At 43.1% G+C, this 22379-nt stretch overlaps 1 protein-coding gene across 2 annotated transcripts in view; it reads left to right on the top strand.

The window, feature by feature from the left end:
- CCBE1 (collagen and calcium binding EGF domains 1) overlaps positions 1–22379 on the top strand; it is a 150212-nt gene that overhangs the window by 63492 nt on the left and 64341 nt on the right. Inside the window, exon 1 of one of the 2 annotated variants that reach the window (XM_083575797.1) lies at positions 801–874. The exons of the other annotated variant lie outside the window; for it this stretch is intronic. Coding sequence (XP_083431923.1) covers positions 816–874 — 59 coding nt within the window. The 5' untranslated portion in view covers positions 801–815. Of the gene's footprint in view, positions 1–800; positions 875–22379 lie in introns of those variants that run through there. 2 annotated transcript variants of the gene reach the window in all.

Genomic DNA, 22379 nt, shown 5'->3' with positions numbered 1-22379 from the left:
CTGCCAACCTAGCAGTTCGAAAGCACACCAGTGCAAGTAGATAAATAAGTACTGCTGCGACAGGAAGGTAAACAGTGTTTCCATGCGCTCTGGCTTCCGTCACGGTGTTCCGTTGTGCCAGAAGCGGTTTAGTCATGCTGGCCACATGACCCGGAAAGTTGTCTGTGGACAAACACCAGCTCCCTCGGCCTGAAAGCGAGATGAGCGCTGCAACCCCATAGTCTCCTTTGACTGGACTTAACTGTCCAGGGGTCCTTTATTAAATAGCATGATTGCAAAGACCTTATCATGTTTCGTTACATACATACATACATACATACATACATCTATTTATTTATTTATTTATTTTAAAAAGCTGTCATGGTTTCTTGTAATTCTTATGTCTCCTGTGCTCTCCTGCTCTATCCATGTGAAGGTGAATAGAACCATAGGAAGTTCCTATCGGGAGTTGCAGTTTTATGTGCAAACTTGTTAAGGTTGCATCCATTGCAGATGAGATTAACATACCCTGGCTCCTCCCTAAATGGTGAGGTCTCTAGAGTACCACCACAGTGGTCTTGTTGTTCATTCTTTCCCCCTCTCCCATGTCACAGTAGATATTATAGGACGTTTCTTTTATCAACCAAGCATTTTCTGAGGCAAACAAACCAATTCCAAAAAAGCCACAAGAAGCGTACGTGCCAAATACTATGTTAATGTTGAGACTGGTAACCACAATAAAGTTTGGGGAGATTTTGAGTTATGACAACCGAAACTTGGCCACGTCACAACCAGACGAAGGCAGTGAAATTAACACCATACACAATAATGAAAGAATGTCAGATGTGCACAAAAGGGTCTTGAGTTGCGGTAGCTGTGGGAGCTCTTACTTTGAGTAAGTATGTTTTCTTTTCTTAAATTTGGAACTCTGTGCCTGGGTGCTGTGTATAAGGCACTCGGTTCCCTTTCTCTTCCCCCTTGCCTGATTTGCATTTCTGAAAAGGCCTCCCCACTTCTGCATCGGTGGGTGGAATTATGACACCATAAATTCTAACAGATTTGATTTGTTGTATAAGCTTTTTTCTTCTGTTTCAGGAGTGGCCTAAACATACGCCACAAATGCATTTATTAGTCTTTAAGGTGCATCAAGACCCTGTCTCTCTCTTTCTGTATTTTATAACAGAATAACAACAACTCTGTCGTCTTTCCATCCTTCTGGTTCAGCACTTGCACTACAATAATACATGGTTTTTCCGGTGTGTGTATTTTTTGTGGGGAGCTACCCTCGGTGCGATTTCTCACAGTCAGCTGCATGCATGGTATTCTCAAATGAAGCCAATTAGGAAAATGTCCTTTATATTGTTCTGAGCTCCCCACTTCCCTAAGCTATGTGATATTTTAGAGCCTTTTTTTTTTAACAACATTTCCCCTGGAAGAGAGAGTGCTAACACTTGTGGGCTTTTTTTTTTTACCCTTGCAGGCATATTGAACATAACTGAAGGCAATCCGCATGCATACTCCAACCAGGCCGCAGATTAATTAACCCTAATGTGCCATGTTCCGTACATTACAGAGGATCAGGACAGGCCCAAAATATTTTGCTACCTGAGGCAAATGACAATATCGTACACCTTTCCACATACAGGAGCTGCCTAGCGTAACAGTTGACTCTTACTGTACTAATTGTTTCTAAATATACATCTATACATATAGATGCATCTATACATATATGCAGAGTATATGCACATTTTATGCAAACCTGTATCTTATTTCTTCCTCTTTTTTGCTAATGTATAAGTAACCCAGTACATAGCTAGTACCACAGATTAGATCCCTAGAGTTATGTCGTCTGCACTCCATGGTTCCTTTACAAGACCCCATGCAACTGCCTTAGGGACTCCGGTCCAGATTTGTGTAGGCATTCTTCCTTAGCCTTTTCCTCTCCCAAAGATGTCCCACAAGGCAGCGGGTACAGATTTTTCCTCAGGGTTTATTCCCGAAGCCTTTCTTATGAATGAGTATAGCCTCAAAACAGCAGAGATTAGGATAACTGTTTTCTTTTCTCCTAGATGGGGTACCTTCCCAGGTTCTCCTTTTCTCCTAGATGGGCTACCTTCTCCCTCTGCTTCTCATTTCCCTCTACAGCATGTGCAGAAACTGCCTTCTTAACCATTGGACCCATTGCTTATTACATAGCATTATTTGTTAAATTTGTATACTGCACTTCATCTGAAAATCACAAGGCAGTTCACAACACACACACACGAGCCTCCCAAACTCTGCACTGTTCACACGAAATCTGCTCCACCCTCTGAAAACAGGCAGAAGGTGACTTAGGGACAGGAACTTTTCATCTGTACATCCCCTGTCTGTGGAATCCCCTCCTAAGGAAGGACTCTTAAATAAAATAAAATAATTTTGTTCTGATGGCAGCAAAATCATTTTTATTTACTTTTTGCGTGGAATGTAAGTTGTCTCGACTATGGTTTTATCTGTTCTAATAAATTTAATTCTGCTGTTTATCTTTTATATACTTAAAGAGTTGTCTTGTGTTATGGTATGGTAAGTTGCCCTGAGCAAATTTGCAGAAGGGCAGGATTTTTTAAAAAATCACAAAGTAAACAAATGTTCAGGGAAATCCTTTCTTTTGGGCTGCAGAATCATTATCATCTCATCAAAAGAATCTGTATTATGAATGGCACATAGATGTCAGAAGGAGGGGGACTTGAATCACTGGGCCTTGTTTCCTGATATTCTTCATAAAGAGGCTTTGGGGAAAATTCAGAATTCCCTTCCTCTCTAAACTAGATTAGCAGCTGCTGCTGGTTTTGACACCTTCACACTATGGGCACTGCTGCCATTGATAGGCGGTGTGTATTTTAGGAAACCAAATGCTTATATTCCAGGTGGTAAAATCTCCCCAGTAGTCTCTTTCCCATGGAAGATTTATATGTCTTCTGTTACTATTTTTGACCACGGATGTTATGCTTTTCAGAGCTCATGTGAAAATGATTGGCTGGCCAATGTTTATTTCCTAGTCCCTTAGCTAATGTATAACTTCTGTTTTAATAGTTGTTGTCTAATAGCCAGGTACACGTTGCAGAGAGTATATCTAAGAATACTTAGAAAGGGGGAGAATGACATCCACGCTAGCTGAATTTTCACAGCAGTTTAGGTCCATTGTGCTTTTCCTCTGAGGTCCTTAATGAACCGTCTTCCTATTTTTTGGCGCTTAAGAGGGACGGAATGCACCATTTCAGCCAAATCCCACTGTTATTATTTGTCCAATACAGCAATGGTTACATTCACAAGTTCACTTGATATGATTTAATTACTTCTGGGAACACTTTAACCACTCTTTGGCTGATACAGTAATTTTTAAAAAGCATTAGACATAAGAGATCACTTGCATGATTTTTTCACATTCCCAACTTCCACAAGCAGCAAGAAATTCCAGTGGCAGTGGTTACCAAGGTTTGGTTTCCTCTGGAAGGAGAAATTGCTGGGTACGTATGGTGTTTTGTAATATTTTGGGTATATTTACAGATATACTAAATGAGAATAAGTGGAGACAGGCAGCAGAACTCTTGCAAGGAGAAAATCTGCTGTTCCACATCATATAGCCAGAGAAACATCCCTGTGCTCCCAAAATGCTTCCAACTTCCAGGAACAGCTCTTAACTGAGCTCTGTTTTTGCTGCTCATTCAGTTCCCAAAAACATTTTTATTGTTCTCACACAAGCAAACAGAGCTTCTCCGCTCCCTTCAGTTGTGTGTGTGTGTAGGGAAAGGATGAGTCATCTTGCGCAAAAAATCTTGTCTCACCTTAAAGACTAACCAATTTATTATGACTTAACTTTTATGGACCACGGTCTACTTCATCAGGTACATACATAGATGGGTTCATCCCACGTAGAGACAACTGCTGAGTAAGGACTCTGCTCCTCAGATATTCTGCCCATTCAAGGAGGCTCCCCTTGCTGGAGGCTGTACTTTTAGGGAGGGGACCATATATAACCCAGTGGTGTAGAACACATACTTTGCTCAAAGGTTGTCCCTGGCACAGCTCCTCTTAAAGCCATTAGGCAAGAGGTGATGTGGAAGACCTCTGCCATAGACCCTTGAGAGGTGCTGCTGATCAGGGCAGACAGTGCTGGGCTAGAGATGAACAGCCTAAAAAATTCCTTCCAGTAGCACCTTAGAGACCAACTAAGTTTGTTATTGGTATGAGCTTTTGTGTGCATGCACACTTCTTCAGATACCTGTAACTAAGGCAGCTTTGTAAGGGTTGTGGTGTGAGCATGCAAAATATCAAGTTTCCCTTGGGCAAACACATCAGATGCATTCCTTAACCACAATCAGGTCAGGGAGCCATCATGGGTAGAAGTAAAAAAAAAGGGGGCCAATTAGTCTGTGCTGGCCTGTAGATAAAAGGAAAGGTAAAGGAGAAGCAGGGCTATGAAGAGTTTCTTGAAGGGTAAGAGCAAGAGGTTTATGCTTTTTATCTTGTTGACTCTGCTCAGACCCAGCACTCAGTCTGGAGCCTGCTAATCAGTCCCCAGCAACCAGCTTTTTTGCTAAGCAATCTGACTTGGCACAGACTTTACGTCTCTGAAAGGAAGGCGGGTTTGGGGGGTCATGAAAACTGGCATGAGATTGTGCAGTTCTTCTGGGCAGTCCAGCTTGCTGAAGTCGGTGAGGCTCCACCGTTGCCCATAAAACATTGGGATGACAATCATATGTTTGCAACATGCATTAAAAGTAGGCGGTGTCAGCCGTGTTGTTTACCTGTGATCCTTTGGATAAAAAACAAGAAGTCTTCTCCACTTTATATACCACACTGTGTCAGCGGCTGTAGAGTACTGTAATAAGTCTTGACCTAAGGGGAATAATTGCTGGCAAACCATCTTCAAAGTCAGTGCATAATCCCCTCCAAGGGGGAAGCCTGCTTTTGTGAGAAATTCCCAGCAGACGGCTGGCAGAGCTGAACAGACACATCCTTAAAACACACACACACACACACACACACACACACACACACACACACGAGTGATGATGTTCTTTGAAGCTTGAGTGAGCTTTCATTCATTCAGGCACAACATGAAACACTGGAGGAAGCAAAGGTTGTTGGTGATGGGTGACGGTGGAGCAGCTTAGCCAAGGTGCAAACTGAACCACTGTGTGATTACTCGTCAGTCATTTTTACCTGCATGCACTCCAGTGCAGGTAATAAAAGATATGCTTTCCTGCTTTACTATAAAACCAAAAATGAAAGCACAAAAGTAGCTGGCTTCAAGCCCCAGTTGCCTAATGCCTTTTTATGGTGCACAGCCATTTTCTTTTGGGAAGGCGTCCAAAGAAATAGACTGATCTTTGAAGAAACAGGTAACTTAGCTGGGCAATTTTCATTAGGACTTTTGAGCAAATGCATTGAACCTGGGTATATTACAGCCATCTTATATTCCCAGTGTCACACATTTCGTTTTCTTCTTTGTCTATAATGCATCTAAATTCCGGCTGATGGGGATCTATGCATCCCCAAAATAGAAGCCAAAGGGGGATACAGTCCGCACAAAATTTGCACGTGCTAATTTTCCACATAAGTGGAAATTTAGAAATAATAACAATAATTGAAATTGAAATGCAATACTTTCCTCCATAATATGGAAGACTATATCTTCCCTTTCTCTCGCTTCTTACCATGGAGACAACCTGTCACCTCCTGTGACAGCAATTGAAAACATCTGTTTTTTAAGGCTATAAGAAATGTGGCTGTTTTCCTTTAATTTTGGTGAAGCCTGATCAACTGTTTTACTCCAGGCTTCCTCAACCTCGGCCCTCCAAATGTTTTGAGACTACACTTCCCATCATCCCTGACCACTGGTCCTGCTAGCTAGGGATCATGGGAGTTGTAGGCCAAAAACATCTGGAGGGCCAAGATTGAGGAAGCCTGTTTTACTTCGTTTTGTTTGTCTTTCATCAAATACTCTAAACCATTAAATAATCTTGGGGTACTTGCTGCCATACTTGTTGCTGCCACTGATGTCTAAATGGAAATGGGGGTGGGGCTCAGAAAGAGTGCTGAAAGAGTACATGCCAATCACTTGCGTGCAAACCTTTTGCTTCCAATTATCTATCATGGTGCATGGCAGTCCTCAGCAAAACCTGGAGCTTTAGAGAGTCCTACCTGGTCCACCATATGTAGCTGTTGGGTTGTGGAGCTTGCTGCAGGTGAGTTATGCAGGCACCTGCAGCAAAATTTCAAGAATAAAATGTTGTTAATTGGTGGAGCTTTGGTTTCACTTCAACATCTATAGCTGAATATTTTTATATACTATTCCATTTATACCCTCTTTGCTATCAAGGTCATGTTTCCTGCCATAAGCTCAAGTTGCTAATTGTTCCTATCAAGGGCAACTATTTCACAGGTGGCTTAAGTAGAGAAGTTTCTTTGCTGTGTATTTTGCGTGTCGAGGTCCCCAGGGCCACCCCAATAACTCACACATCACACAGAATTTTTTGTTTAAGATTTTTGGCATAATTTTGGCCACAACTTTATTAAAATACAAATTTGTGAGTGGTTGCTTAGGCATTGGTTGCGACTATCTGCCCCCACCATGGGGGACAGACTGATATTCCGCACGATGTGAAAGTCAGAATAGGGGAATACACTTGGGGGTAGCGACGGAGCAGGGAACCTGCCCTCACCCCAAATGCAACCAGGAGCTCATTGCTATGGCCCGACCCCCCTTGACAGAGTGGACAAGCAATAGTTAGCCCCCAATTCCTTTAACAGAATCCCTTGCAGCAGCAGCATTAGAGGGGCAGGCACTCAACCTACCAAGGGCAGGCACTCAACCACTGCCCCTCAACCAACCAAACCATAAACCAATGCCTAACTGCAACCTTACAAGTTGTGACGATTTGCTACGCAGTAGGCAAAAACCAAATGGCCCCAGCCAATCAGCCAGATGGACAAAATTCCTACCAGGCCCCTGCCCCAAGAGCAGACGACCCCATGACAGGCATAGCAAGGTCAAAGCGAACAACCCTAATTCTAGGGGGGGGGGGCAATCCGATGCACGGTCGAAAAGAGGAAGCCCTAGCCTCGTGCAAGGAGTTTTAGCATTTCTGGCTGTCAATCAACAAATGGCAAAATTAACTTCTTCCCAACAACAAGGGAAGCCCCAATCGCATCAGTGGCCAACAATCAATTAGCCCGCCCCCAACTTTGGAGTGTCCTGGCGGCCCCCACCGCAACACGTGCTCTCCATGAAGGAGAACACGCTTTACCATAGCCTAAGCTGAATCTGCTTTACTTTCTTTTTCCTTCCTCTCTCTCTCTCTCTCTCTCTCTCTCTCTCTCTCTCTTTCACAGCTAAATATGCTTAGGTCTTTTGCTACGAAGTGGTTCATTTATCATTAAATCTATTAATCAGCAACAACATTGTCTTTAACCAGATGAAGCAGAGCAAGATAAAAATGATGCAGGAAGTTACATATTTTGACATTTCTCAGATTTCTTGAAAAGCACATTGGTCACCGTTGGAGGCCCAGGACTTTGGGAATCGTGCCTGTTAGCACTAATTGCCCTTTTGAGAAATGGCTCATTTGAAACCATTGTCCAAACAGCCCTCGGGAAAGCCATTGTCGTGGACTGGAAAGAATGCACAGTTCGTATGTGATTAATTGCAAGAAAAGAAGCGGCGAGATTGCAATGAGATCTGAATTGCCAAAGTTGGTTTGCAGTAACAGGAAATTGTGAACCATATATATTCAGGCCACCCCTTTCATTGCAACTAACAATTCTAGTTATGACAGGTATAGTAATATTTCTGTTGCTGGGCTGCATTGGGTCATGAATCTGATATGTTAATGTAGCAGTAGATCGTTTACAAAAATGCCATAGGCTTGCTGGCATGCAGCTTAAGATTTATTACACTCAGTGGCAGGGTTGACAGGGGTTAGTATCTATATACCAGTATGTACTGGAGTTGTCCTGTGCTTATGCTTACATAGCCAAACTTACACCACTGGTACACTAAGGGGCAAATAGAAGCATATTGAATATAACCCTGGCAGGGCTGGCCCAATACATTTTGGCACCTGAGGCGAACCACAAAATGGCGCCCCCCACTCCCTGCCAGGGAATATGGGGAACAAGGGGGAAATAAAGATCTACCTTGGGATTTGTTGCCCCTTTGGATACTGCCACCCAAGGCAGTCACCTTCCATGCGCCTTGCCTCATGGGTGGGCCGGCCCTGAGCCCTGGGGTACACACATGTACAGATAACTGTATGGGATGAAACACCTAAGGGGAAAGGGGCTTTTTCAGGGCTCTAATCTCACATGGGGCCCCATGCATGTCACGTGACTCTTGTGGGAGTGCGGACCCGGATCACGGCATCCTGGTTTTGGTCTGTGTCTCATTGGAGGGTATGATTAAGCTCTTCCCTCAGTGGGAAGTGGGAACAAAAAAGACCAGAGTTTGTTTCCAGGAGCCTCTGTGTTTCCATGGACCAGGTAAACCATAGATGGGCTTACAGCGTCACGTGAACCAGGCCTGTTCAACATAGTTCCAAGCGCTTTCTTTTCACTGCCTTGGAGAAATGGCTGCATTTGCTTCATATTTTTAAGTAATAAGTGAAGCAATCTGGGAACCGAGATTATTATTATTTTTGAAGTGTGAGAGACAAACATTTATTAAAGTAAATACTGCCTACTAAACAAAGCTGCTTTCTAAACAAAGTAGACACTACTCTTTTCTTCTTTTGCCTTTCATATTTGCTATAACTATGTACCAATGCTTTTCTAAAAATCTGGCATTTATTATGGAATGCCAACTCTTTATTCAGGTAATTCCACTGAAAACAATACTTTTCTATGAGAAATGCATTTGGAGCAGCGTTTTTTCTTTTAATAACCATTTCATGATGACTGAGACATACGTCTATCCTTGAACATCTGCCTTGGAAGCAGACTTTTTAATTTATTTATTTTTTTAAAAAAACCTGTTATTATTTGGCAGGGTGGATGTGGGTTAGTGAACCATTCCACAAAGCAGAAACTTTGCATTAGGAATTCTTCAAATGTGGTAAAGATAAATATCTTCAAATGTGGTAAAGAGAGATCTTCCACATTGTTTTTGCAAGTAAATGCTTTGAGCTCTTTTAAAATGCCTTTTAATGATTCACGGTATTTAATGCGTGCATGGGTTTATAGTTAGCGGATATAAATTTTGCAAATACATGAAACAACACAATAAAATATGTGTTATAAATGAAAGGCAGGGTCCTTTTTATTTACTATGTTCTTTGTAAAAGAAAAGCACTTAGTAGAAACAAACAACAATCGTCATGTAAAAGATTATTTACAATGTCTGTTTTATAATTGTGGTATTTGCAGACTGCAATTCTTATATGAATACTGCCACTGTACAGATTGTTAAGAACGAGAAAGTTCAGATTTCCACGCAAACACACTAATTCAGAAGTTTCTTGCATTGATGGAAACACATATGCATGGATCAAGAGTTTTCTTCAGTGACTTTGGTGGAGGAGATTCATAATAATAATAATAATAATAATAATAATAATAATAATAATAATAATAATAATAATATATTTATTATTTGTACCCCACCCATCTGGCTGGGCTTCCTCAGCCACTCTGGGCAGCTTCCAACAAAGATTAAAAATACATTAAAATGTCACCCATTAAAAACTTCCCTGAACAGGGCTGCCTTCAGATGTCTTCTAAATGTCAGGTAGTTGTTTATCTCTTTGACATCTGATGGGAAGGCGTTCCACAGGGCAGGCTCCACTACCGAAAAGGTCCTCTGCCTGGTTCCCTGTAGCTTTGCTTCTTGTAGTGAGGGAACCACCAGAAGGCCCTCAGCTCTGGACCTCAGTGTCCGGGCAGAACGATGGGGGTGGAGACGCTCCTTCAGGTATACTGGACCGAAGCCATTTAGGGCTTTAAAGGTCAACACCAACACTTGGAATTGTGAATACAGTATACCACTTCACATTTATGGAGCTATCCTACCCAAGGGAAACGCTTGTCAGTAGGAAAGGTCTGTTACTGATGCATACAGGCATGATTTGTGGCCATTGAGAAAAATGGAAGATGTACCGTTTACTGAATGGGATCTCTAGATGAAGTATTAAATGGTTTGCCTGCATCCTGTAGTCCTTATGGGAATAGTTGTGCTAACAATGTCAGATAAGCATTAACACATGTGTAGGTAAGTTTATATATGATGAATTAAGTCTATCTGCTCTCAAGGACTGGTGATTAACCTGAATGGACCTTCGTGAAATTAGAATGGACACGTTACAAAAGCATGCGTTATGAAATGAAAAAACAACAAACAGTATTTCTATTGGCTATGCGGATTTCTTGCCTACTTCTTGGAAGCAAGCATAAAAATGTTTTCCTAGGGGGTGTAAAAGGTCATGGTTTCCTCCAGAAAAAAATCTGAATGCATTCATTTAGAGTATATTCCACTGGGTAATTATTTTTAATAGAGATAGAGAGGAATGCAGTAGGGCTTTAAGGTTTAGATTAATGCTCTTTGGGAATTTGGGGGAAAACTTCTCCTTTTGTTTCTTGATTGGCTTGCCATAAAACAAGGCTCATCAATTCAATGAGCACGTGCAAGTTAAATTATATTAAATGATTCCAGAGGTCAAGAACGCAGTTCAAAAAAAGTTCTGGTCTGGTCATCATTTATTTTAATAGAACTTGTGTAGAATTCTGATATATGCTAAACTGTAGCTGTATGTTGAAGAAGCATGTCACATGAATATAGAAACTGCCTTAGATTGTGTCAGACCATTGGTCCGATATTCTGTACCAGTCTTCCCCAACCTAGTGCCCTCCAGATTTTTTTGCACTGCAGTTTACATCAGCCTTGGATGGTGTGGCCACATGCTCTGACTGGCCCCAGTTTTCCAAGGCCTCAGGCAAAGGACTCCCCAAATTCTGTTACCTCTTCCACTTTTTTTTTAGCAAGACATACCAGGAATTAACCTTGAATTAGCCTTCTGCATGCAAACCATCTGCTGTACCACTGAACTATTATTACCATATTTTTCGCTCTATAAGACGCACCAGACCACAAGACGCACCTAGTTTTTGGAGGAGGAAAACAAGAAAAAAAATATTCTGAATCCCAGAAGCCAGAACAGCGAGAAGGATCGTTGTTCTGGCTTCTGGGATAGCTGCGCAGCCTCTTCAGGGCAGCGGGATAAAGGCTCCCCGTGCCCTGAAGAGGCTTCGCACAGCAAAGCCAGAAGCTAGACCAGCAAGAGGGAGCACTCGCAGCGATCCCTCTTGGTGTTCTGGCTTCTGGGATAGCTGCGCAGCCTGCATTCACTCCATAAGACACACACACATTTCCCCTTACTTTTTAGGAGGGAAAAAGTGCGTCTTATAGAGCGAAAAATACGGTACATTCAGCAGAGAGAGGATTTACACATTCATCTTTCAACTGCAGAATAGAATTGCCAGTTTCCTTTAAGAGCTCAGCAGAGACTCAGCAATTCTATCTCTGCAGAATGGTTTAGCAATCACTCCCTTTTCACATGGCACTCTGGGAATTGTGGAAAACCACTGGGACCCATGCTTTCTAGGCCCGGAACAAACAGAAGTGCGGACAAACCCTCTGTTGCTCTTCCCCTTGCAGTCTACGGGCCTGATCTTACTCTTTGCTGAGCTGCTGTGTGTGAAAAGCATTCACACATTTCCAGTTTGGCCTTTACATTATTTGTCATTGCTGATAGGTTGTTGTTCTTGTTGTGAAGAGGAGATATCTGGCAGCAAACTTCATTAATCAGCATTTCAGAGGAATGCAGGGGAGGAATATGCTTTTTCGCAGTTCACTTTCTCTTGTCCTTGCTGATACGAGGTCTTTACACATTCTGGTATGAAAACACAACTCCTGCTTTATCGTTGCCTGAAGACATGATGCAGCTGTGCTCCTGCCACGCAAGCAACTCGAACATTTCCTATGCTGCCTGCTGTTGCAGATGAAAGGGTCATGGGTGCTCGGGATGTTACCCTCTAACCTTCGTGACAGCAGGTATCAAAACTAGCGTGAAAGCAAAGGAAAGTGTGGCTTTCATGAGCCACCCCCACAAAACAGAAGGCATCGCTAAGGTGCAGGACTGGGATAAATCAACCGCATGGCAGGGGAGGTGAGAGGAAGGAAGGTCCCATACAGCACAGAAGGGAATGGACACTGGTCTCGAGATACTTCGGATGAGTGGCAGGCCTAGATCAGAGTTTCCCAAACTTGGGTCTCCAGCTGTTTTTGAACTGCAACTCCCATCAAACCTAGCTAGCAGGACCAGTGGTAAAGGAATGATGAGAACTGTAGTCCAGAACCAGCTGGAGACCCAAGTTTGGGAAGCCCTGATCTAGATGAAGGCGACAAATGGGTGCATGCATACAGGAAGCTGTTAAAGGCAGAAATGATGGGCAAAACTAGATATGAAGCCTCAGTCCAAACAAATATGAGCTCATGGGAAGCTGGTGGGAAGGCACTGCTCCCATAAAGCAGCCATGTATCCTACTTTATAAATGGCATTCCTCTCTTCTCAAGGCTGTCAGAGGACCGTCCTCTTTCTGAAGGTGTCTTCTGTTTGAAGGTTTGTTCAGTCCAAGTTTGGTTTAAAGAAGAGATGGCTAGCCTGGTGCCCTCCAGATGTTAGTGGGGTCTGCAGCACCAATCATTCCCAACCTTCAGCCATGCTGGCTTGGCTGATGGGAGTTGGAGTCCAACAGCATCTGAAGAACCGCAAGTTAGACTCAAAAATAAAGAAGCGGAAGAAGGGGACTCTTGAGAACTTTCTCTGATCCCTATAGGGAAAATGTTTAATATCTTTTATATTGTGTGTGAGTTAACAAAGGACTTTCTTCCTCTTCCCTCCCACAGCTAAACTAGGTGAAGGAAATTAAGCAGCCAGAGCAGATAAATAATATGGAATAATTATATGAGTAAAGATAAACTGGAATGAATCCAATAAAGCAAATTTGGGTGGAAGCAGGACTATGTGGTGGAGGAAATTATTGTCCTGGAGGAAGTGAGGGATATGGAGGGTGGCGCTGTTCCTGATCTTCTGTAAGCTTTCCATGGGCTTCACTGAGCTCAGAGGCAAAAGAACAGGTATATAGAGGATGAGGTCATTTTTTAGGTATCCTGGTCCCATACTGAAGAGGTCTTGGTGTACTAACACCAGCACATTGAATGTATCCTTGTAGCTAATTGGCCATCAGTGCAAGTTTTTAAGCAGTGCCATAATATTGTTACAAAAGCCCGGCGCCTGCCCCCTCTCTCTGCCAAGCAGTGGCCAGAGCACATGGGGTCACAGGCACACGTACAGGGTCTGTGTCTCTTCGGAGAACAGAAGACATGGCGGAGGATGTCGTGCTTTAAGAAATAGGGCTTATTCGCCTATTTACACCTTCTGCCTGCATGGAGGGGGTCCAGATCTTACAGCATGGCCCATAGCATTGCAGGCAGTCCTTCCTTCATGCTCACCAAAGTGGATCTGTCATTTTCTTCTTCCCAGAAGCCCCTTGCCCTCCCCCAGAGCAGTTGCCTGGGACAAGGAGTTGTTGACGACCCTCAATGGCTGTCTATCATAATGCTAACAGCTCTGGTCTTCCCACAGCCAGCCAGACTGGTTTGGGTAAGGCAACCCCTTGTGGCTTATATTCTCCCTTCATATCACAAAGGACCCCAGATCCTAACATTTATTAATTTCTAGGGTTTAGGGGGATTCCCACTATTCAAGCAGTCAAGCCACTGCCTTTTGCACTAGCTGCAGCTTCTGGGTCTGCCTCAAGAGAATCCCCACACAGAGAGCACTGCAAAAATCCAATCTGAAGGGTACCATATTGTGGCCAGGCTATCCCAACCCAGGAAGGGCCATAGCTGCCTTACCAACCAAAGCTGGTAAAAGGCACCGTGAGGCACCGTGCAATTAGAAAGTTCTTCCCAACATCCACCTTAATTGTTCTTCATTTCCTTCCTCCTTATTGAATACCTCCTGTGAGCTCCTGAGTGCATTTGGCATCTGGCTTGCCTCCTAGGGGTCTGAGATCTCTCGGTGGTTAGCATTATCCAACACAATCGGTTCATTTTTTTTATTTTAAAGGAGGATGGTTCTTTTGTTTCATTTACAACATTTCTACTGCCAAGAGAGAATTCTTTATTTAGAACAGATGAGGCTAGTCCAGTGGTTGATAGCGCCTCACATCATTCAGATGGGATATTTTCAGCGTTAATCCACAGGAAATGACAAAAGAATTCACAATACCCCTTCGTGCCAGACAGGGTAAGACATTTCTAGAGATTTTATTGTTTTGTGTGGGTTTTTTTTGTATCCATTGATGTGGTTGGCTTTTGCATTTGGATTTTCACACAAAATTTGCAACGGCCATTTGATTTATGTGTCACTTTCAAGTCTCCTCTAGAAAAAAGCGACCAAGGGCTAAGGTAGATGTAATAAATCCTCCCTTTGAGAGTCACTGATGTATGAGGATTAAGAGTACTGATGTGTGAGTATGACTATTTACAGTATTATAAACTGATATAATAAAGTAAACTGAAATAAAAGAAACACTCAAAGGGGTTTTTTGCATGCCCAGTCACAGTGCCCTCACCCCCAGGATCAAGGTCTTTAAGGAAAGAAGAACTGGACACTACAACAATTTTGGGAGTCAAATGGCCACAACTTTATTAATTTCAGATATAGGAAGCCTTGGCAAAGGCATTGGGTGTAAAAAAAAGGTAAAGGACCCCTGGACAGTTAAGTCCAGTCAAAGGCAACTATGGGGTTGAGGTGCTCATCTTGCTTTCAGACTGAGGGAGCCAGCGCTTATCCACAGGCAGCTTTCCGGGTCATGTGGCCAGCATGACTAAACCGCTTCTGGCGCAACGGAACACAGTGACGGAAGCCAGAGCACACAGAAACACTGTTTACCTTTCCGTTGCAGTGGTACCTATTTATCTACTTGTACTGGCGTGCTTTCAAACTGCTAGTTGGCAGGACCTGGCACAGAGCAATGGGAGCTCAGCCCGTCATGAGGATTTGAACCGCCAACCTTCTGATCAGCAAGCCCAAGAGGCTCAATGGTTCAGACCACAGTGCCACCCGCATCCCCATCGGGTGTATATCCCTCTTAGCCCCCTACTGGCCATTTTATATGGGTGGGGAGCAGACCTGAGTTAAGACTGCTGCACTCAGGCCCGCTCTCGAAGTCCCTCCTCCCAGGCTACAGCTGATGGGCCAAAATTTGAAACCGGGTCTGACAGGAACCCGAGACGCTCCGTGGCAGCTGGGGGAGCAAGCAAACAGCTGCAAACAAGATGGCATTTCTCTGGTGTGCAGTGGAGTTGCCACGACAGGCTGCAACCACCACCCACCCTGGACTGTACAGTGGTACCTCAGGTTAAGTACTTAATTCATTACGGAGGTCCGTTCTTAACCTGAAACTGTTCTTAACCTGAAGCAACACTTTAGCTAATGGGGCCTCCCGCTGCCTCCAGAGCATGATTTCTGTTCTCATCCTGAAGCAAAGTTCTGGGTTAGCGGAGTCTGTAACCTGAAGAGTATTTAACCTGAAGCGTATATAACCCGAGGTACCACTGTATAAGTGGCCTTTATGACATTAGTAGGACAAATATAGTTTAAGCACATTGCCCATTAAAGGTGCTATAGATCTGATTAATAAAAATAGATTTTTATGTAGTCTAATGCCCAGACATCTGCCTTTTATGATGACTTCTGTCTCTTAGTGGCTGCGAAGCTGCTGTGGAAAGATGTAAGTAACATCTCCCTAAAAATAGTGAAAAGTTAATTTGGAAATTGAACAAATTCCAGACTTTCTCAATTTATCCATAATGATCTTAAGTCCAGATAGGGAGATAGCCTTGTGGTCTTCCTTTGCTCTTAGCTTCACACACCATGATTTCCATTTACAAAAAAAAACCCTATTCTTGTAGGCTTCATTATTAGCTTTGGCTTTCATTCCATATTAAAAATAACAAAAACACTCAGGTCATTGTCCAGCCCTTCTCGTTTCTGAAGCAGGATGCACTAGCAAAGGGAGCTGCACACTTACAGAGAAGGCACAATATTGCTGTTAGCATTTACAACAGAATATCATAGAATCATAGAACTGTAGGGTTGGAAGGGACCCTGAAGGTCATCTCATCCAACCCCCTGCAATGCAGAAATCTCAGCTAAAGTATCCATGCTTAAAAACCTCCAAGGAAGGTGAGTCCATCACCTCCTGAGGGAGTCCATTTCACTTTTGAACAGCTATTACTGTCAGAAAGTTCTTCCTGATGTTTGGTCAAGTTGCTTCTTTGCACCTAAGTATCTGGTTTAAATTTTTGCCCCTTTCCCTACCTCCTAGGGATGCGGGCGGCGCTGTGGGTTAAACCACAGAGCTTAGGACTTGCCGATCAGAAGGTCGGCGGTAAGAATCCCCGCAATGGGGTGAGCTCCCGTTGCTCGGTCCCTGCTCCTGCCAACCTAGCAGTTTGAAAGCATGTCAAAGTGCAAGTAGATAAATAGGTACCGCTCCGGCGGGAAGGTAAACGGCGTTTCCGTGTGCTGCTTGGGTTCGCCAGAAGCGGCTTAGTCATGCTGGCCACATGACCCGGAAGCTGTACGCCGGCTCCCTCGGCCAATAAAGCGAGATGAGCGCTGCAACCCCAGAGTCGGTCACAACTGGACCTAATGATCAGGGGGTTCTTTCACCTCCTAGTTCAGGGGAAGGGAGCGAAGCGCTCTCTCTTTCATTACCATCCTACGCCACGCCCTGGAACCTGTAGTTGGGGTATCCATTGTGATGCCTTCCAAAGTTGTTAGACTACAGCTCCCATCATCCCTGACCATTGACCATGCTAGCTAGGCTGATGGGACTTGGAGCCCAGCAACATCTGGTTCCCCATCCCTACTTGAGATAGAAGCCCAAGTGCTTACTTACCCTGGCATAACAAACCAGATCGCATGGTCCAGCTGTTCCTAAATACATGGGGATCCACAAACTTTAAGGCTCCACCACCACATGAAAATGTTCTGCACATCCAAAACTGACCTGGGTTAGGCTTGAACTTTTGCCATTCACATGCTAGCTTTCCAGAGTCAGGGGATTGTCGTGGTGGTGGAACACTCAATATGTGATTTTCCCCCTTTGCAGCTCAAGAGTGGTGCAAGCTTTGGTGGTAAAACATTTTGCTCCTCTTCAACAAGGAAACATTTTGTAGCCATGATTGTTCAATCACTTTTCATCTTTTAGCAAACATGTAGATTCAGAAAAATAAAATTTCCCATTTGTTTTTGTTTTTCATTCTAACTAAAATGGAGAGGGGTTAAAATGGAAATCCATCTTATTTCTTACAGGGATCAAAGTAAATTCATGGAGAACAAACAACTTCTTTCCCCTTCCTTGCCCAGCCCTAACCACTTTAGCTTCCTGCAGACTTCTTTATTAGTTTCTGTGAGTAGTCTGTTTCCTATGATGACTGAAGGCAGGGCATCAAACTAGGCTTGGTATCTAGGGTTCTTCACAGAGTCTTTTATTACAGATGAGGGACAAAATACATTCCAGGATGCTGTCACTATTTTGCGAGGCGGCGGGGATTTGAGCACATATTGGAAAATTAAGTTTGTGCAATTGAAGTGGATTAAAGCAATCTGTCTCCCTAGCATAACAATCCACTTTTTTATTTTTTTAAAAATGGATATTTGTGGTTAGGAAAGCGACTGGGAAAAGCACTGAAATGTGTGGGATGAATGAATGATTTAATGGGAAGCAAACCTGCAAGCAAATCTTGAGTAAATTCAGAATGAAAACTCATTGTTGTATAACTGCACTGCGGACGAATCAGAAAGAATGTTCAGTGGTTTTTTTTAAACAACAACAACAATACTATTGATTGTTGCAATTATAACAAGACACGTATCTCAAATATAAAACCACACACAAAAAACCATAAAACAATATTCTGAGACTATATGGGGGGGGGCGGGAATTGCTCAATAAAGGCTCGGTATACTCTTAAGGTCCACATAAACTTTGTGTTTGCAAATAAGGATGGTTGCTCCATAAAATAGCTGATCTGGAGGAGTGCCAGTATTCACAGACCATTCTAGATAATACTTGCCTTTGAAACTATGCCTCATCTCTGGCAAGCTAAACCTTCTATAACTTGCAGGACTACATTCCCAACAGGTGGTGCACAAATGTACAGGAAAACAGCAGATTATTTCTAACAAATTATATACGTACAATCCAGTGTCCTCCCCCAGGATTTTCATAAACATGTGAAAATGCCAGCCATATGTTTCTTTATTCCATCTCCTTATTACTAAATGAGTGAAAGCTAAAAGTATCTCTGTGTTACCGTCTTTTGTTTAACCTGAAATTACAGGAAATGGCACCATGACTGAATTTACAGATCAACTTTTCATTCTTTAGTAATTTCATTCATTGTAGGGTATATTTATGTATAGTTACCTGGCTTTCTATACCTATATCTAGTTATTTCTGACCCGAGAAAGGACCACACTTGCCCAATGAACATCAACTGGAATTAATGGACACCTGTTGTTGTTTAGTCGTTTAGTCGTGTCTGACTCTTCGTGACACCATGGACCAGAGCACGCCAGGCACTCCTGTCTTCCACTGCCTCCCGCAGTTTGGTCAGACTCATGTTTGTAGCTTCGAAGACACTATCCAACCATCTTGTCCTCTGTCGTCCCCTTCTCCTTGTGCCCTCCATCTTTCCCAACATCAGGGTCTTTTCCAGGGAGTCTTCTCTTCTCATGAGGTGGCCAAAGTATTGGAGCCTCAGCTTCACGATCTGTCCTTCCAGTGAGCACTCAGGGCTGATTTCCTTCAGAATGGATAGGTTTGATCTTCTTGCAGCCCATGGGACTCTCAAGAGTCTCCTCCAGCACCATAATTCAAAAGCATCAATTCTTTGGCGATCAGCCTTCTTTATGGTCCAGCTCTCACTTCCATACATCACTATTGGGAAAACCATAGCTTTTACTATACGGACCTCTGTTGGCAAAATGGACACCTAGAGTTACTCATATTCCCAGGAACTCATCTTCTTCACAATCCAGCTGTGCTGATGATAGAAGCTGCTCATTTTTGCCCTGCCTTGCCATAGCTTAGTATGTGAGTTGGGGCCTGGAATTCTGGAGCACTTTGAAGTGCACCTAAATGATCTAAAGATACTAGAATCTTTAGTTACGATCTGTTAGACCAGCCTTTTACAGCTGTGTTTTTAGGGGGAGGTTATTTCTTGGTTGTTTTTAGTTGCTTTGGGTCACTCAGTGAGAAAAGTGACTAACAATTAATAATAATAATAATAATAATAATAATAATAATAATAATAATAATAATAGAATCCAAAGAAAAAATAAATGCCACCTTGAAACTAGAAAAGTGCTGTGTGAAAGAGATTCCAACTACCTGTCGGGTGTTGGGTTTCTTTATGAATGTTTCTGTGGTTTAAGTGCCACACATTGGAAATCACCCATCCCCAAGCAAGGCTGCTTTGTTTAGTTTCACATTGTTTGATGCAGTTATGCTTCTTGTTTGCATTCCCCCATGATTTTTCTTGGCAAAGGAGGGGAGGTCCCCAATTTGTTCTATAATTGTTAGGTTGTGGGTGAACATATTAGACGACACAGCGATTCTTCAAACAGCTCTTGTTTATTCACAGGCCAGGACAAAACTGAACTGAAGGGCTCAGTCAGCCGGCTTATATTGAGCTCCAGTACCACGTTACTGTAACAACTTTCTAAAACTATTCAATCACTGAACGTTACTTTCAATCCTTCATTTGTATATCTACAGTATCCCCCTGCTGGCCCAGGGTGAGAGCTTCAGTACATAACAATAATTGCCCTCCACCATGGCTGTTCCTATGTGGTAGGAAAAGCAGGGAGGGTTTTTATTACTTAATGTTGCTTTTAAAAGCAGCATTTCGAGCTTTTGAGTAACTGAACATGAACTCCCTTCTTTTGGCAAGCGAGCTTATGGAGGGCATTACAAAAATCATTGGCTTAAATTGCACATTTTTCTCTGTATGTTGGTGTGACTTGGGCTAAATGGTTTTGTTTTTAAAAAAATAATTTTTATTAACTGGCCAATCACATCAAATTAAATCACATCGCATAAATTCCAAATTACAAAACCAAATTTTTAAATTTTGTTGGGGGAACCCATACTTCAAGATCCAAAGGGGGATTCAGATCATCTTCTTATTACTGCGTTAATGTCCAAATCAGTCCCAATCAGTCCAGACAAAGTTCATAATTCTATCTAGTCTTATCTTGGTGTTTCCACATCATATCTTGTTCATATAATTTCTCTTTTTCCTTTACGATCTCTTCTGCTAGTCTCCTTAAGCCGATAGCAAGTATAATAATCCTGTGTGGATTTCCCGTTCCTCCACTAAGTCCAGATGGTTTCCATATATCTCCTTCGTAGATAACATCACTCTTTCCATCATAAATTTTGGCATTTGTCGCTCTTAAGTCCCACCGAGGAGTTGATCCACGATATGTAAACAACTCTATTTCTCTCTTTCTCCTCCCAGACCCAAGAGCTCCAACAATGCCTCCCAAAATGGCGATGGCATTTTTAACTGCATCATTCCAAAACTCTTAGCTTTCCAGCTTCATCTTGAAACATTGCTTTGGATCAAAAGTTTATCTCCACACAGCCTTAAATCCACAGCTTAAGTCCTTGATTTCTGACTCATTAGGGGAGGGGATTCTTATTAAATCACATTAAAAAAGGGAAGGCAAGTTTTTCCCCCTCCCCCCTCAGTCATTTGTCGTACCGTATCTTGATGTATCTTCTCATATTTTATTCTTGTCTTGTTATCAGAGATCCCTTCTGTCAGCAGTCTTTACTCCCCTTTTTCCTTGAAGCATGTGCAATTTATCTCGTCCAAATTGTTTCTTTTGAAGATCCTTGCAACTAGCGGCGCGAATCAGGGACGGCGTCCAGGAGTGCCGGAATCCCACAGGAGGGCTTTGTGCCTAGTGCCCCCACCCCCACAAATTCGGGGGTGGTATAGGGCACAGCAGGCAATGGCCGTCCCCCCCACAATCCTGGGGGGGTTAAGGAGGCTAATTACCCCCATCATAGCCTCCAAATTACCTCGTGTGGGTCGGAGAGATGTTATTGTCAGCCATCTTCCGATGCACCACCTAGTGGTGGGCTAAATGGTTTTGCTAGACCCTTTCAATCCATCCATCTCTTTATTACTGGACCCTATTGCTGGATTTATTACTGGATTATTTTTGCTGGACTCTAAAATTTGGGTTAAGCCAGGACTATTGGATGCTAGGAACCAGTTCCTTGCTTTCTATGCCTCTAGAATAATGATCAAAAGAAGGAACGTCGGATGCTTAGAGGCAGCCAACAGGAATCTCTGATCAGAACTTGGAGGCTGGTAATTCTGGGAAGCCAAAACACACCATTTATGTAATTCCTGCAGCATACTTCATTTCCTCAGTCTGAGCAGCTTGTCTCAGAATGCAGCGTCTCAGCACCACTTCTCTATCACCCCTTGCACCGGCCCTAATCTCCGGTATGCCCCGTGGAGAACCTTAAGGTCCACAAATAACAACACTTTGTCCTGAGCCTCAAGGAGGTTAGATTTGTTTCAACTAGGGCCAGGGCCTTTTCAGCACTGGCCCCAACGTGGTGGAATGCTCTGTCACAAGAGACTAGGGCCCTGCGGGACTTGACATCTTTCCGCAGGGCCTGCAAGACAGAGCTGTTCCGCCTGGCCTTTGGTTTGCACTCGGTCTGACCCTTATGTTTCCCTCCCCTTATGGTCTTGATTTATCAGCTACTTTAAAATGAGGCTCCATTTTAAATTGCATTTTAACCTGTATTTTAAATTGGGTTTCCCCCCTTCTTTTCCTCGCCCCCTCTTTTTCCCCTATTATGTTTTTACTGTGATTTTATTGGTGTTAGCCGTCCTGAGCAGAGCTCTGGCTGGGGAGGGCAGAGTATAAATATAATTTTTTATTATTATTATTTTTATTATTAGTATTTGCTTTCTGTACCTCACTTCGCTCTCTTATCTAACACATCTTACCTAACACATAGCATAGCTATGGCACATGCTATTCTTGTAGAAGGCCCCAGGTCCAATTACTAACATTTCCAGTTAAGAGAGTTTGGGAAAGGCCCCAGCCTAAACCCTTGAAGATCTGCTACCAGTTAGAGTATGCAGCCCTGGGCTAGACAGATGATCCGACTCAGTAAGAACAAGGGTGAGGATGTGGACAGGCTGCTTGGACGAGTGAAAGCAGCCACCTGCCACCTTGATCCTTGCCCAT

This window comes from Podarcis filfolensis (genome assembly GCF_964270895.1).
Source record: "Podarcis filfolensis genome assembly, chromosome: 11".
NCBI lineage: Eukaryota > Metazoa > Chordata > Lepidosauria > Squamata > Lacertidae > Podarcis > Podarcis filfolensis.
The sequence above is the reverse complement of the archived record's forward strand: the minus strand, read 5'-3'. Positions and strand labels throughout refer to the sequence as shown.